General features: G+C 43.6%; 1 protein-coding gene across 2 annotated transcripts in view; it reads right to left on the bottom strand.

The window, feature by feature from the left end:
- Positions 1-5,543: 5,543 nt before the first annotated feature.
- EPG5 (ectopic P-granules 5 autophagy tethering factor) overlaps positions 5,544-14,112 on the bottom strand; it is a 72,006-nt gene continuing 63,437 nt past the window's right edge. Inside the window, exons 40-45 of one of the 2 annotated variants that reach the window (XM_072132988.1) lie at positions 12,479-12,721; positions 12,358-12,384; positions 11,350-11,569; positions 10,903-11,118; positions 8,489-8,603; positions 5,544-7,573 (exon numbers count right to left, since the gene is read on the bottom strand). In XM_072132988.1, the coding sequence (XP_071989089.1) occupies positions 7,391-7,573; positions 8,489-8,603; positions 10,903-11,118; positions 11,350-11,569; positions 12,358-12,384; positions 12,479-12,721 (1,004 nt within the window). In that variant the 3' untranslated portion in view covers positions 5,544-7,390. The remainder of the gene's footprint in view (positions 7,574-8,488; positions 8,604-10,902; positions 11,119-11,349; positions 11,570-12,357; positions 12,385-12,478; positions 12,722-14,112) is intronic. The other variant, XM_072132994.1, reaches the window with a different exon arrangement.

Raw genomic sequence — 14,112 nt, 5'->3', positions numbered from 1 at the left:
AATGCAGCTTTCCTGCCAATGAATGTAGTGGAGCTGCAGTACCACACACGGCCTGCAGTTAGAAGTGGCGCTGTTACTAAAATCACAGAATTTTTTTTTTTTTTAATCTCTATTTTCCTGGTCACCCGTCCTATCTACCCCCAAATTTACCTACTTTAGGAGATTGTGAGCTCTATGGACTAATCATGTGACGCCGTTCCATCACCTTTAAGAGAAACCACCGCCCTGATTCTCCTGAATGGTTCCGCTCCGCACTATGGCTGCCTCCGCGATCCACAAACCACCCACATTGCGGGAAGAGGCGCGCTAAGGGTTAACAAAAAGCTGCAGGTAGAAACAGCACAGCATCCACCAATCAGGTTAGAGCTAGTGAGCAAATACAGACCTCTGATTGGTTGCTGTTGGCCACACCCTCATTTCTCTTCTCCCCCCACATTGTTTGGTTGTCCCTCCCCCCCTCCCCCTCAGGTCACTTGTGTATTGACAACAGTAACCACTTCAGGACATCCTTGGGGGCGGGTCCTGTTATGCCCCTCCCCCATTTCAACCGGTAAATATATGAAAGTCACGACTTTGCTTTGGGTTTTTCTCCCCTTTTCTTTATTTCCTCAGTTGTAAATTTTTCCCCCCTTAGTCCTGGTTGTCGGGGGCCGGGAGGGAGAAGAAGAGAAGTGTTATTATAAATACATATATTTTTTGGTGCGAGATGAGAACTTTGTTTTTGAAATAAGTCTGTAGAATAAAACTATTTTAAGACCGAATAAAATAGAGTGAATTATTTAAAGAAAATTCTTTGTGTTTATTTGGGCATCTGAGCACCAACCTGCAGATATCAGGGGCAGTTATATACCTGTACATAGGGGGCAGTATTATAGTAGTTATATACCTGTACATAGGGGGCAGTATTATAGTAGTTATATTCTTGTACATAGGGGGCAGTATTATAGTAGTTATATTCCTGTACATAGGGGGCAGTATTATAGTAGTTATATTCTTGTACATAGGGGGCAGTATTATAGTAGTTATATTCTTGTACATAGGGGCAGTATTATAGTAGTTATATTCTTGTACATAGGGGGCAGTATTATAGTAGTTATATTCCTGTACATAGGGGCAGTATTATAGTAGTTATATTCCTGTACATAGGGGGCAGTATTATAGTAGTTATATTCTTGTACACAGGGGGCAGTATTATAGTAGTTATATTCTTGTACATATGGGGCAGTATTATAGTAGTTATATCCCTGTACATAGGGGGCAGTATTATAGTAGTTATATTCTTGTACATAAGGGGCAGTATTATAGTAGTTATATTCTTGTACATAAGGGGCAGTATTATAGTAGTTATATTCTTGTACATAGGGGGCAGTATTATAGTAGTTATATACCTGTACATAGGGGGCAGTATTATAGTAGTTATATCCCTGTACATTGGGGGCAGTATTATAGTAGTTATATTCTTGTACATAAGGGGCAGTATTATAGTAGTTATATTCCTGTACATAGGGGGCAGTATTATAGTAGTTATATTCTTGTACATAGGGGGCAGTATTATAGTAGTTATATTCCTGTACATAGGGGGCAGTATTATAGTAGTTATATTCCTGTACATAGGGGGCAGTATTATAGTAGTTATATTCTTGTACATAGGAGGCAGTATTATAGTAGTTATATTCTTGTACATAGGGGGCAGTATTATAGTAGTTATATTCTTGTACATAGGGGACAGTATTATAGTAGTTATATTCTTGTACATAGGGGGCAGTATTATATTAGTTATATTCCTGTACATAGGGGGCAGTATTATAGTAGTTATATTCTTGTACATAGGGGGCAGTATTATAGCAGTTATATTCCTGTACATAGGGGGCAGTATTATAGTAGTTATATTCCTGTACATAGGGGCAGTATTATAGTAGTTATATTCTTGTACATAGGGATCAGTATTATAGTAGTTATATTCTTGTACATAGGGGGCAGTATTATAGTAGTTATATTCCTGTACATAGGGGGCAGTATTATAGTAGTTATATTCTTGTACATAGGAGGCAGTATTATAGTAGTTATATTCTTGTACATAGGGGGCAGTATTATAGTAGTTATATTCTTGTACACAGGGGGCAGTATTATAGTAGTTATATTCTTGTACACAGGGGGCAGTATTATAGTAGTTATATTCTTGTACACAGGGGGCAGTATTATAGTAGTTATATTCTTGTACATAGGGGGCAGTATTATAGTAGTTATATTCTTGTACATAGGGGGCAGTATTATAGTAGTTATATTCTTGTACATAGGGGACAGTATTATAGTAGTTATATTCTTGTACATAGGGGACAGTATTATAGTAGTTATATTCTTGTACATAGGGGGCAGTATTATACTAGTTATATTCTTGTACATAGGGGGAAGTATTATAGTAGTTATATTCCTGTACATAGGGGGCAGTATTATAGTAGTTATATTCCTGTACATAGGGGGCAGTATTATAGTAGTTATATTCTTGTACATAGGGGGCAGTATTATAGTAGTTATATTCTTGTACACAGGGGGCAGTATTATAGTAGTTATATTCTTGTACACAGGGGGCAGTATTATAGTAGTTATATTCTTGTACATAGGGGCAGTATTATAGTAGTTATATTCCTGTACATAGGGGGCAGTATTATACTAGTTATATTCCTGTACATAGGGGGCAGGATTATAGTAGTTCTATTCTTGTACATAGGGGGCAGGATTATAGTAGTTCTATTCTTGTACATAGGGGGCAGGATTATAGTAGTTATATTCTTGTACATAGGGGGCAGTATTATAGTAGTTATATTCCTGTACATAGGGGGCAGTATTATAGTAGTTATATTCTTGTACATATGGGGCAGTATTATAGTAGTTATATTCTTGTACATAGGGGGCAGTATTATAGTAGTTATATTCCTGTACATAGGGGGCAGTATTATAGTAGTTATATTCCTGTACATAGGGGGCAGTATTATAGTAGTTATATTCTTGTACATAGGGGCAGTATTATAGTAGTTATATTCTTGTACATAGGGGGCAGCATTATAGTAGTTATATTCTTGTACGTAGGGGCAGTATTATAGGAGTTATATTCTTGTACATAGGGGGCAGTATTATAGTAGTTATATTCTTGTACATAGGGGGCAGTATTATAGTAGTTATAGTCCTGTACATAGGGGGCAGTATTATAGTAGTTATATTCCTGTACATAGGGGGCAGTATTATAGTAGTTATATTCTTGTACATAGGGGGCAGTATTATAGTAGTTATATTCCTGTACATAGGGGGCAGTATTATAGTAGTTATATTCTTGTACATAGGGGGCAGTATTATAGTAGTTATATTCCTGTACATAGGGGGCAGTATTATAGTAGTTATATTCCTGTACATAGGAAAAAAAATGGATTGATATTCCAGGATTGCAGCCTCTGGACCTCCTTGGCTAATACCTACTGTACATCATCATGCTTAATATTAGGAATGTGCTTCTCATTGTGACTGCATTGGGGCTGCCCCCTCTGATTGCTGCGCATTGGGTGCGATTTATGGAATAATTTAGCGCAAAATGTAACGCACAGCCTGGAGCACATCAGTTACTATTCACACTGAACACTTACCTGCAATCAATACACAATGTTACATTACAAGACATACACGCATGGGAAAGATCACGTGACCACAGGCGCATTTCCCATGATGCACCACGTCTGGATCATCTGCTCCTGGATCGGCAGATAGAAGTGATACAAGTCGTCAGGATCAGACTACATGCGGATTGTTTGTAGTCTGTAGCTATGGAGACGCACAGCTCTGCCTAGGAAGTGTAAACTAAATAATGGCCCCCAAAAAGTCTGACATGATATCCATAGATGACTTCATTGCCTTCTCCATCCTATAGGCGCTGGGTGATGCCCCCCTCTTCCGTGACGTCTGCCCATACAAAGGTGGCGTCACCACTGCATACATAGTAATGGGAGACACCACGCTGGGATGGAGGGGAGGGGGAGGTATTCCTTTATTTCCATGTTACTACCTCCCCTATAAATGACTTGATCCATGACAACCCCTTTAAATGGTTACTAACATTTTAACAAACTTTTACAAAAAAAAAAAAAAATCTATAGTTCCAGCTGCGTATGAACCGGAGGTAAGTACCTCCTTCTCCACTTACTTGGCTCCTCTAATGCCCCCACCCCTTCCTTCAGGATTAGACTTTGTAACCTCTGTTGAATTCTGTTGACAAACAGAAGCTAAATGAGGGGTCACGTTACATAACAGTCTATGGAGAGTGAGTCACAGCAGCTACTCACCAGCCACCAGACTTCTGTATTATCTATAGCCGCTGTGACTCGTTCCACCCCCCTCACCTCTCCTTAGACTTCTGTGTAAGAGAAACGTATAAGCTCCTCACCTTTGATTAGAAGAAAATCTCACTGATGCTTTGGCTTACGCAGAAGTCTAAGGAGAGGTGAGGGGGTGGAATGAGTCACAGTGGCTATTCTCCAGAGTCGGTGGTGGGAGACTAGCTGCTGTAACTCACTCCGCCCCTTCACCTCTCCTTTGACTTAGACACCCTGCTCCTCCTCACTGAGTTTATATAAAATCTATGGAGGGGGGAGCAGTGAGTCACAGCAGTCACTTTTGGTGTGACTCACTCCAAAACCTCACCTCTCCGTAGACTGCTGTGACTCACTCTACCCCCTCACCTCTCCGTAGACTGCTGTGACTCACTCCACCCTCTCACCTCTCCGTAGACTGCTGTGACTCACTCCAAACCCTCACCTCTCCGTAGACTGCTGTGACTCACTCCACCCCCTCACCTCTCCGTAGACTGCTGTGACTCACTCCACCACCTCACCTCTCCGTAGACTGCTGTGAAAGCCAAACATCAGTGATGTTTTCTTCTAAGGACATGGCACAAATCTAGTCTCTAGCTTTGAGACAATAGAGAGCAAGAAGAAAAGCTCACTCATAGGTTTCCCTTACATGGGAGTCTAAGGAGAGGTGAGGGGGGAGGAGTAAGTGAGTCACTAATCTAAAACTTCAATGAACTCTTCGTCTTTACTCAGAGCTGGTGGCTGGAGACTAGCTGCTGTGACCCAATCCACCCCCTCACCTTTCCTTAGACTTCCATGTAAGGTGAACATATCATTGAGCTTTTCTTCTTGCTCTTAGTTGTTTCAGAGCTGGAGACTAAACATGGTCCACCTCCTCATCTCTTCTTACAAGTCTAAGGAGAGGTGAGGGGGTGAAGTGAGTCACAGCAGCTAATCCATCCAACGGCTGATAGTTCACTCATATGATAGATTACATGATAGATTTCTCAGTTGTCTCAGGTGTCTGACTACTGTGACTCGCAGCTTCCCCCTCCCCTCTCCATAGACTTTATATAAACTCAGTGGGGAGGAGCAGTGCGTCACAGCAGCTAGGTCAGCAATAATGCTGAATGATAGATATGACAGATTGGACCCTAAGCCACACCCCCAGGTCTGATAATCACCCGCCCACAAATAATACGCGTAACATAATGACAAAAGCCCTTTTTTTTTTATAAATAAATCACATGTACATCAGGAGACAACGTCACGTCCACTAGTAGCTACACACACATAATACACATATACATTTCCGGTTTGGCAATTAACCCTTCAGGTGCTGATCCAAGGCCATTGGGTCCATATTTTCCCGATTTACCTAATGCAGATTATTACATCTCTATATCTATATTTTGGCACGGTCATTCCAGAGCTCATATTTACATCCATAGAATCTTCACACTAGACTAATATTCTATACGTCCCAGCATTCCCTCTTCCTGCGCTCAGAGTCGCCCCCTGGCTGCGGGGCAGCAGCTCAGTGACAACTCCTGTGCACATGTTCCTAGCTCATGGGATGGTTGTCACTTTTTTACATTAAGGGGATGTACAGAATAAGAAAAACCAGGATATTTTTTTTCTTAGACACAGCGCCACCCGTGACTACAGGATGATTTTGGTATTGCAGCCGAGCTCCATAGAGGTAAGTGGGGCTTCGGTGCGGTTGTGTTTTACTCATTCTGGACAACCCCTTTAAGCAGCTCTTCTGGTAAACTTAACTTAGTGCAGCAGCAGTATACATAACATAAATACTCTAACACTGCCCCCTATGGACAGGAATATAAATACTCCCCCTGCTATAATACTGCTATCATTACTACTCTGTAGGAGGAGTTGTCTCTCTGACTAGAGCTTAATCAAAGGAAACAGTCAGCAGGTGTGACCATGATGTATTGTCCCTGGAGAGATGTGTAATCAGACATTTGTGTATGTTGTTAGTAGCAGCAGGACTGTGATTTATATCTAAAGATTGTAACTTCAAAAAGTGTCCTCACACTGCTGTGCTCTCTGAAGCCAATGTTGGGTATTGTCCCCCGGAGACATGTATTATCAGAGCCTTGTGTATGTTGTTAGTAGCAGCAGGACTATGAAATAGGGATTTATATCCAAGTATTGTAGGTTCTTCAAGTGCACTGAGGGTTTGTCCTCACACTGCTGTGCTCTCTGAAGCCAATGTTAGGTAATGTCCCCGGAGACATGTATTATCAGACCTTTGTCTATGTTGTTAGTAGAAGCAGGACTGTGATATACAGATTAATATTCCAAGATTGCAGCCTCTCCAAGTGCAGTAGGGAACGTGGCCTCACACTGCTGTGCTCTGTGCTCTCTGCTGCCAGGGCACAATCCTTGAATATAAATCCATATTTCACAATCCTGTTGCTACTAACAACATACATAAGGCTTGATTACACATCCAGGGACAACACCTAACATTAGCTGCACTGAGCACAGAGCTCAGCAGTGTGAGGACACCTTATACCTGACTCTAGCTGAAGTCTGCATGGTCAAACCTGCGGACACATTCCCTTTAAGTTAAGATTTCCTCTGTATAAAATCATAAATCTCCTTAATAAGGCAATAAGTGATAGAATAACCTTGTATCTCTACTTCCACGCCTCCTTTGCCTTCTCCATTATTAGGTTAAATTATCGGAGACAGACTGGTAGCCTGACCGCAGTCACATCACACACTCCCCATCTGGGACTGTGGGTGGAGCGCCCCTTTAAGGCAGAGTAATCTATAATCTTATCTATTATCTGGACCATTAGTGATGATTTTATATACAGAACCCGCAGGAATCTTCTCCCTCATCCCCCCTCCCTCCCCACCTTCCTGGATGCTCCCCTATAGTTACCCTTGTGGGGGTCTTTGCTGTCACATGGACTATTGCACACATAAACATCAATAAAAACATGAAATGGGAGGGGGAAGTAGTCGCCAAAACGGGGAGAAAAAAAGAATTTAAAAAAATGTCCCAGATCCGGGCTCCACCCAGGTTATCGGATGATATTCAGATAATGCACTTCTGGGTAGAGGGAGTTGATGAGGAGGGCGAGCAGCGTGTTCCCGTCCTGGAGGCAGTGGCCCGGGTACCGGATAAACTGGACCGCCTGCGAGATCTGCTCCTGATACTCCACGTACTGCTTACTGGAGGTCAGAGACTCCACCGCACCCAATGCCTGGAATATAGAAACACATTTTCTGTTCTGAAGCTTCTTGTCAAAAATCCTCCACGGCAGCAGAGAAATTGGCGGAGTCTAACCTCTTCCTGTCTTTGCCCTAAAGCTGAGTCAATTATATGCTGCCCACATGTCACAAGATGCTTTGTGTTCTCCCGTAAAGTAATTTAGTAGTAAATCCACTGGGGCTCAGCATAAGGTGTAATAATAAAGATTTATTTATATAGCGCCATCATATTCTGTAGCGCTGTACGGATCACATTCAGGACTATGTAGTGACTAGCTTGGCAGCTTCCATCACATAGAAGAATACGGAATAAGTAGTGTAAACCAGCAGTGAAATAGCTACATGAAGTTTATAGACTGTGCTCTGTGAGCTCTATAGGGGGAGTAGTAGCTTTGCTGCTGTGGAATTAGTGTCTGGAAATCAGACAGTGGGGGAGGGGGTTGCAGAGGAGTCTATGATAAAGCTTGTGGTGCACAGACATTTCTGCAGATTGAGATGGATGAACTGGTAGGGGACAGGGTAAATCTTATTAATTTGCAAAGTGCTACGGAATATGATGGCGCTATACAAAGATTATTATTATTATTTAACTTCTATAGTCTGTGTAGGAGAATTCTGCATTCACAGATCTGCACAGACACAACTCTCCTGCTAGCTACACAGGGAACAGTCACATGACCCCCCCCCCCCTTCTTCAAGAGTGAGAAGGGAGCAGCATCACATGACCTCCCTCTCCCTCCAGAGGGAGCAGCAGCCCCTCCCAGTTAGGACCCACCCATTTTGTGAATATGATATAAGCAGCCAGGGAGGACATAGCTATTTTTTAGGACATAATATTATCTCTTATTAGGGAGTAACCTCCTCCTGACGATGTCTGAGCTCACATATCACTTATCTTATGACGTTACCTGTTGGGCTTTAGGTGACAGGTGAAGGCCTGACCCCGCCTTAAGGCGCACTTGATTTTCAGAAGGAATCTGGGCTAAAATGAAGGCTGCCAGACTGCGAGAGATGATCCGAAATCTAAAAGAAACACAAACCGTGAGGTTATTAACGTACTCAAATAGCCAAATAATACAACAGTAACAGAGGCTCCTGATATAATCCCTTCAATGTCTCACGCAACCTAGTGTAACAGATTTGTCTGATGTGTGTTTGGGGGGTCTTATCCTTCCCTCCCCCCATAAGAAGTTAGTTTCTTCCTTGTAAATGCAAGACTATATGTTCATCCCAATTACAGATTTTCTTACTTCGGCTCTTCCTCCCCTCTCACAGCAAGCAGTCTCAGAGATGAGCTTAAATACACTGTTACTATCCATCAATCTCCATTTAAAATCTCACCTCAATCTGCTTCACATTGTCCCATATCCAGCCCTAAATTGTCATAGTTTTACCAGCACAGCGGGCAGCCGTATGCAGATATGCAAAATTGCATACACATGCAAATCTGGATGTCCACCTAAGGAGAAGGAGTAGCAGGAATTTGATATATGGATTTATTTTCCAGGATTGCTTTGCTCTTAGTAAGGACACACCCTCAGTGCACAATCCTGATATAAAAATCCACATTACACAGTCCTGCTGCTACTAACAAAGGTATGATTTCACATCTCTCCAAGGACAACACCTAACACTGGCTGCAGCCTGTACGGTCACACCTGCTAATACATTCCCTTTAAAGCATTACTGCAAAGTTACTGATAGTTATAGCGCAGCTAAATCAATACCTGTATCATACTGCTAGCTTCTCCCTAGCCTTAGATACAGCCTGGTATATCAATCAGCCCTGCTTATAAAATTATATTTAGCTTTTTCCTGAAGAGGGCGGAACTTCCTGGTTGTGACATCAGCTGAGGGCACTGAGGCCAGAGCACTGAGGGCATTCATATGAGTCAGGACAGCAAGTTTATTTGTCCGACCTGAAGCATGTGATCAGTCACAAGCTTGTGACATCATTCAAGGTCCTTTGCCAGACCAATACGGATTTTCACATGAATCAGGACAGCATGTTTATAATTGGACAACCTGAAGCATGTGACAAGTCACATGCTTGTGACATTACCCAAGTTACTATTTTCTTGCAAAGAGTGTATTTCCTTGCAAGAAAATATGATTTTATAAGAAGGACTGAAAGATATACCAGGCTGTAGCTGAGGCTAGGAAGAAGCCAGCAGCATGATACAGGTATCATTGGAATTGTTGTCAAAGGCTCTCTCCAGCTGTGCTAAAACTATTTTTTGTCAGTAACTACTGCCCCTCCCAACAAGCCTCCTCTTCTATCCAACTGCCCTATACAGTTTCCCATGGTGACCAGAAAGCAAGGCAAATGGAGAGTAGCCTGGGGGACAAGGTAAAATCTCTGCTAGCAGATAAACACCTGCAACTTACTAATTAGAGTAAATCAGAGAATTTTTGTCAGAGTTAGGAAAATGTTTTTATACTTAAAAGTTGTTCTTTAAGGGTGTGTTCATGCAAAGAAGGAAAAATGCACTTAAGGATTTTGATACAGATTTTGAATGAGAGGGTACGATAGGTCATGTTTGCAATAAACTAGCAATGGAATGATTGGGTGGCAGATTTTTCTGCATCAAAATAAACACATGTGAACTTATCCTTAAAGGGAATGTCTGGGATCGGGGGAGGAGGGGGGGTGTATAGAGTAATAACAGATAAGATATAGGGGCAGATTTACTTACCCGGCCCATTCGCGATCCAGCGGCGCGTTCTCTGCACAGGATTCGGGTCCGGCCGGGACTTATGAAGGTAGTTCCTCCGCCGTCCACCAGGTGGCGCTGCTGCACTGAAAATCATCTCAACGCGCCGGAATGCACCACCTCGGACCAGGTGAAGGTAAGCGCTTCCTAAGCAACACTTTTTCGGTTTTTAAATGCGGCGGTTTTTCCGAATACGTCGGGTTTTCGTTCGGCCACGCCCCCCCCGATTTCCGTCGCGCGCATGCCGGCGCCGATGCGCCACAATCCGATCGCGTGCGCCAATATCCCGGGGCAATTCAGGTACAATCGGCGCAAATCGGAAATATTCGGGTAACACGTCGGGAAAACGCGAATCGGGCCCTTAGTAAATGACCCCCATAGTCTCTTCAATCCGGTACAGCGCAGCGCCTCTCGTTGCTTCCGTTCTCTGATTGTGACGTGGTACCTGTTTCAACTGTCAATGTGCCATTGCAGCTGAGCCTCCTTCTACAGACAGAGTTCTACTTCTACAGCCTCCTTCTACAGACAGTGACGGGAGGCGCCACGCTGAATCGGAGAGAGTATAGCTTGTTAGTTATGTCCCTTGTTAGATATGGACAGGGCCTCACCTGGTGGAGAGCGGGGACTTCCTCCCGAGGCCGATCGCTCCCAGGATTCCTGTGGACATTCTTTCCTCACCCAGGAGGCAGAGTCGGGCCTGGACCGAGAGCAGAATCCGCAGAACGTTCTCTGTTACTTCGCTGTCGTTCTGCTCCACCTGAATCAGAGACAACTGCAGGGTCTTGTGGAACCACAGGAAGAGTTTGGGTTCTTCATGGACGGAGCTAGGGACAAAGTGAACATAAAGAGAAGGTGTAAAATACTTATCTACATAACCTCAGCCACGTCCTCCCATGGAGTCCGTGGCCGGATGTGACCGACCATCCTGATCCTGCCCTGTATTTCTGTATGTCCACATTACAGTCTGGGAGTGCACCCACTATGGGATCCACAGATAAAGGAAGACCCCAATGGATTCCCCCTTGACCACCTGTTACAGTATGTGAGGTTCTTACCTTGGCTGCGCCTGCTCGATCCACTTGGAGATCGTGACCAGCATGCGCAGCTCATTGCTGAGGGTCTGCTCCCTGTTCAGACACTGCAGAACGTAGACGTGAAGCGTCAGGTAACTTCCCAGGGTCAGGCATTCCTGCAGAAACTCCTCAGTAGTAAGTTCGGGCACCTGCAGGGACGCAAGGATCGGGCCCCAGCCCGGGTTCTGCGAGTGCAGGGACTCTGAGAACAAAAAGAACACAGATTATACCTATATATATCTATAGCCCACTAGAGAGAGTCCACTTCCCAGGATGCACCTGGACACTAAACAAGCAGGGGTGCTGGGAGATCAGAGCTCTGAATCCTGGAGAATGGTGAATGCTGCATACTACAGGTTTTACTGAGGGATCTGTGCTGGTCACTTCTGCATCTACAGATCTGCACAGTCACAGCTCTCCTGCTAGCTACACGTAGAGAGCATCACATGACCTCCTCCTCCTTCTAGAGTGAGAAGGGAGCAGCAGTCCCTCCCGTGCAGTAACAATCAATCTAATTTTGTAAATGCCCTCTGGTCTCACAGACATCTAGTACAAATTTTAGTAGAATCTAGAGAAATTTTAAAATGCTCCCCAAAATTGAGCAGATGCTGATAAAAAGATTAGAATATGTCATGATGTAAAATTACTTTTTTTTTTATATCTGGGGTTTAATGACTAGACCTTAGATGTTGGTTCCATATAAAAGCACAGAATCTTAGCTTTAAAATGGCACCAGCATCAAAAAACATAAAATCTGAAGTCTTGTAGCAACATGAAAGCTACACAAAAGGGTTCGATTTACCCCAACATTAAAAAGTTGTAATATAAGAACTTCTGGAAGTCTAAAAAAAGAAATCACATTTTTGTATTTTATAATGCAAGGCAGAGCTAAATGTAAAAACGAGTTAAGGGAGCCGTCCCCTGAACAGATCCCTTCAAGTGAGGTTGTAGGATTGGCCTGGACAGGTGCCACCCCGTGTCATACATCACCTTGTGACAGTGGACAGTTGACGGCAGCTACAAGTCGTTCCCATAGAAAGAGAAAAGAAAACAATGTGGCTGCATCAACAACTTCTGCCGTGTCACCTGCGCTGGGAATAGCGGAACTTACCATCTTTGAAGTACGCCAGTATACAGGCTTCAGTCGCCTCCGCCATGTGTCTGATGGATGCCAGGCTCTGGCAGGCTGCGGTCAGGAGGGGCATGACCAACATGCCTTGTACTTTACTATCAATCCATTTCAGCAGCGCCCCCCGCAGGGACTCAGCGGTGGTCACACTCGCATTATTCATCACCATCAGAAGCTCCATGAACAGACTGCTCAGCGCCATGTGACGCTTCTGGACCTCCAGATCTAGAGAACAAGACAAGATACAAGTAATGTATGTACACAGTGACTGCACCAGCAGCAGAATAGTGAGTGCAGCTCTGGAGTATAATACAGGATGTAACTCAGGATCAGTACAGGATAAGTAATGTCATGTATGTACACAGTGACTGCACCAGCAGCAGAACAGTGAGTGCAGCTCTGGAGTATAATACAGGATGTAACTCAGGATCAGTACAGGATAAGTAATGTCATGTATGTACACAACGACTGCACCAGCAGCAGAATAGTGAGTGCAGCTCTGGGGTATAATACAGGATGTAACTCAGGATCAGTACAGGATAAGTAATGTCATGTATGTACACAGTGACTGCACCAGCAGAATAGTGAGTGCAGCTCTGGGGTATAATACAGGATGTAACTCAGGATCAGTACAGGATAAGTAATGTCATGTATGTACACAGTGACTGCACCAGCAGCAGAATAGTGAGTGCAGCTCTGGAGTATAATACAGGACGTAACTCAGGATCAGTACAGGATAAGTAATGTCATGTATGTACACAGTGACTGCACCAGCAGCAGAATAGTGAGTGCAGCTCTGGAGTATAATACAGGACGTAACTCAGGATCAGTACAGGATAAGTAATGTCATGTATGTACACAGTGACTGCACCAGCAGCAGAATAGTGAGTGCAGCTCTGGAGTATAATACAGGATGTAACTCAGGATCAGTACAGGATAAGTAATGTCATGTATGTACACAGTGACTGCACCAGCAGCAGAATAGTGAGTGCAGCTCTGGGGTATAATACAGGATGTAACTCAGGATCAGTACAGGATAAGTAATGTCATGTATGTACACAGTGACTGCACCAGCAGAATAGTGAGTGCAGCTCTGGGGTATAATACAGGATGTAACTCAGGATCAGTACAGGATAAGTAATGTCATGTATGTACACAGTGACTGCACCAGCAGCAGAATAGTGAGTGCAGCTCTGGAGTATAATACAGGACGTAACTCAGGATCAGTACAGGATAAGTAATGTCATGTATGTACACAGTGACTGCACCAGCAGCAGAATAGTGAGTGCAGCTCTGGAGTATAATACAGGACGTAACTCAGGATCAGTACAGGATAAGTAATGTCATGTATGTACACAGTGACTGCACCAGCAGCAGAATAGTGAGTGCAGCTCTGGAGTATAATACAGGATGTAACTCAGGATCAGTACAGGATAAGTAATGTCATGTATGTACACAGTGACTGCACCAGCAGCAGAATAGTGAGTGCAGCTCTGGGGTATAATACAGGATGTAACTCAGGATCAGTACAGGATAAGTAATGTCATGTATGTACACAGTGACTGCACCAGCAGCAGAATAGTGAGTGCAGCTCTGGGGTATAATACAGGATGTAA

Source organism: Engystomops pustulosus, chromosome 1, assembly GCF_040894005.1.
Source record: "Engystomops pustulosus chromosome 1, aEngPut4.maternal, whole genome shotgun sequence".
NCBI classification, from domain to species: Eukaryota; Metazoa; Chordata; class Amphibia; order Anura; family Leptodactylidae; genus Engystomops; species Engystomops pustulosus.
The sequence above is the reverse complement of the archived record's forward strand: the minus strand, read 5'-3'. Positions and strand labels throughout refer to the sequence as shown.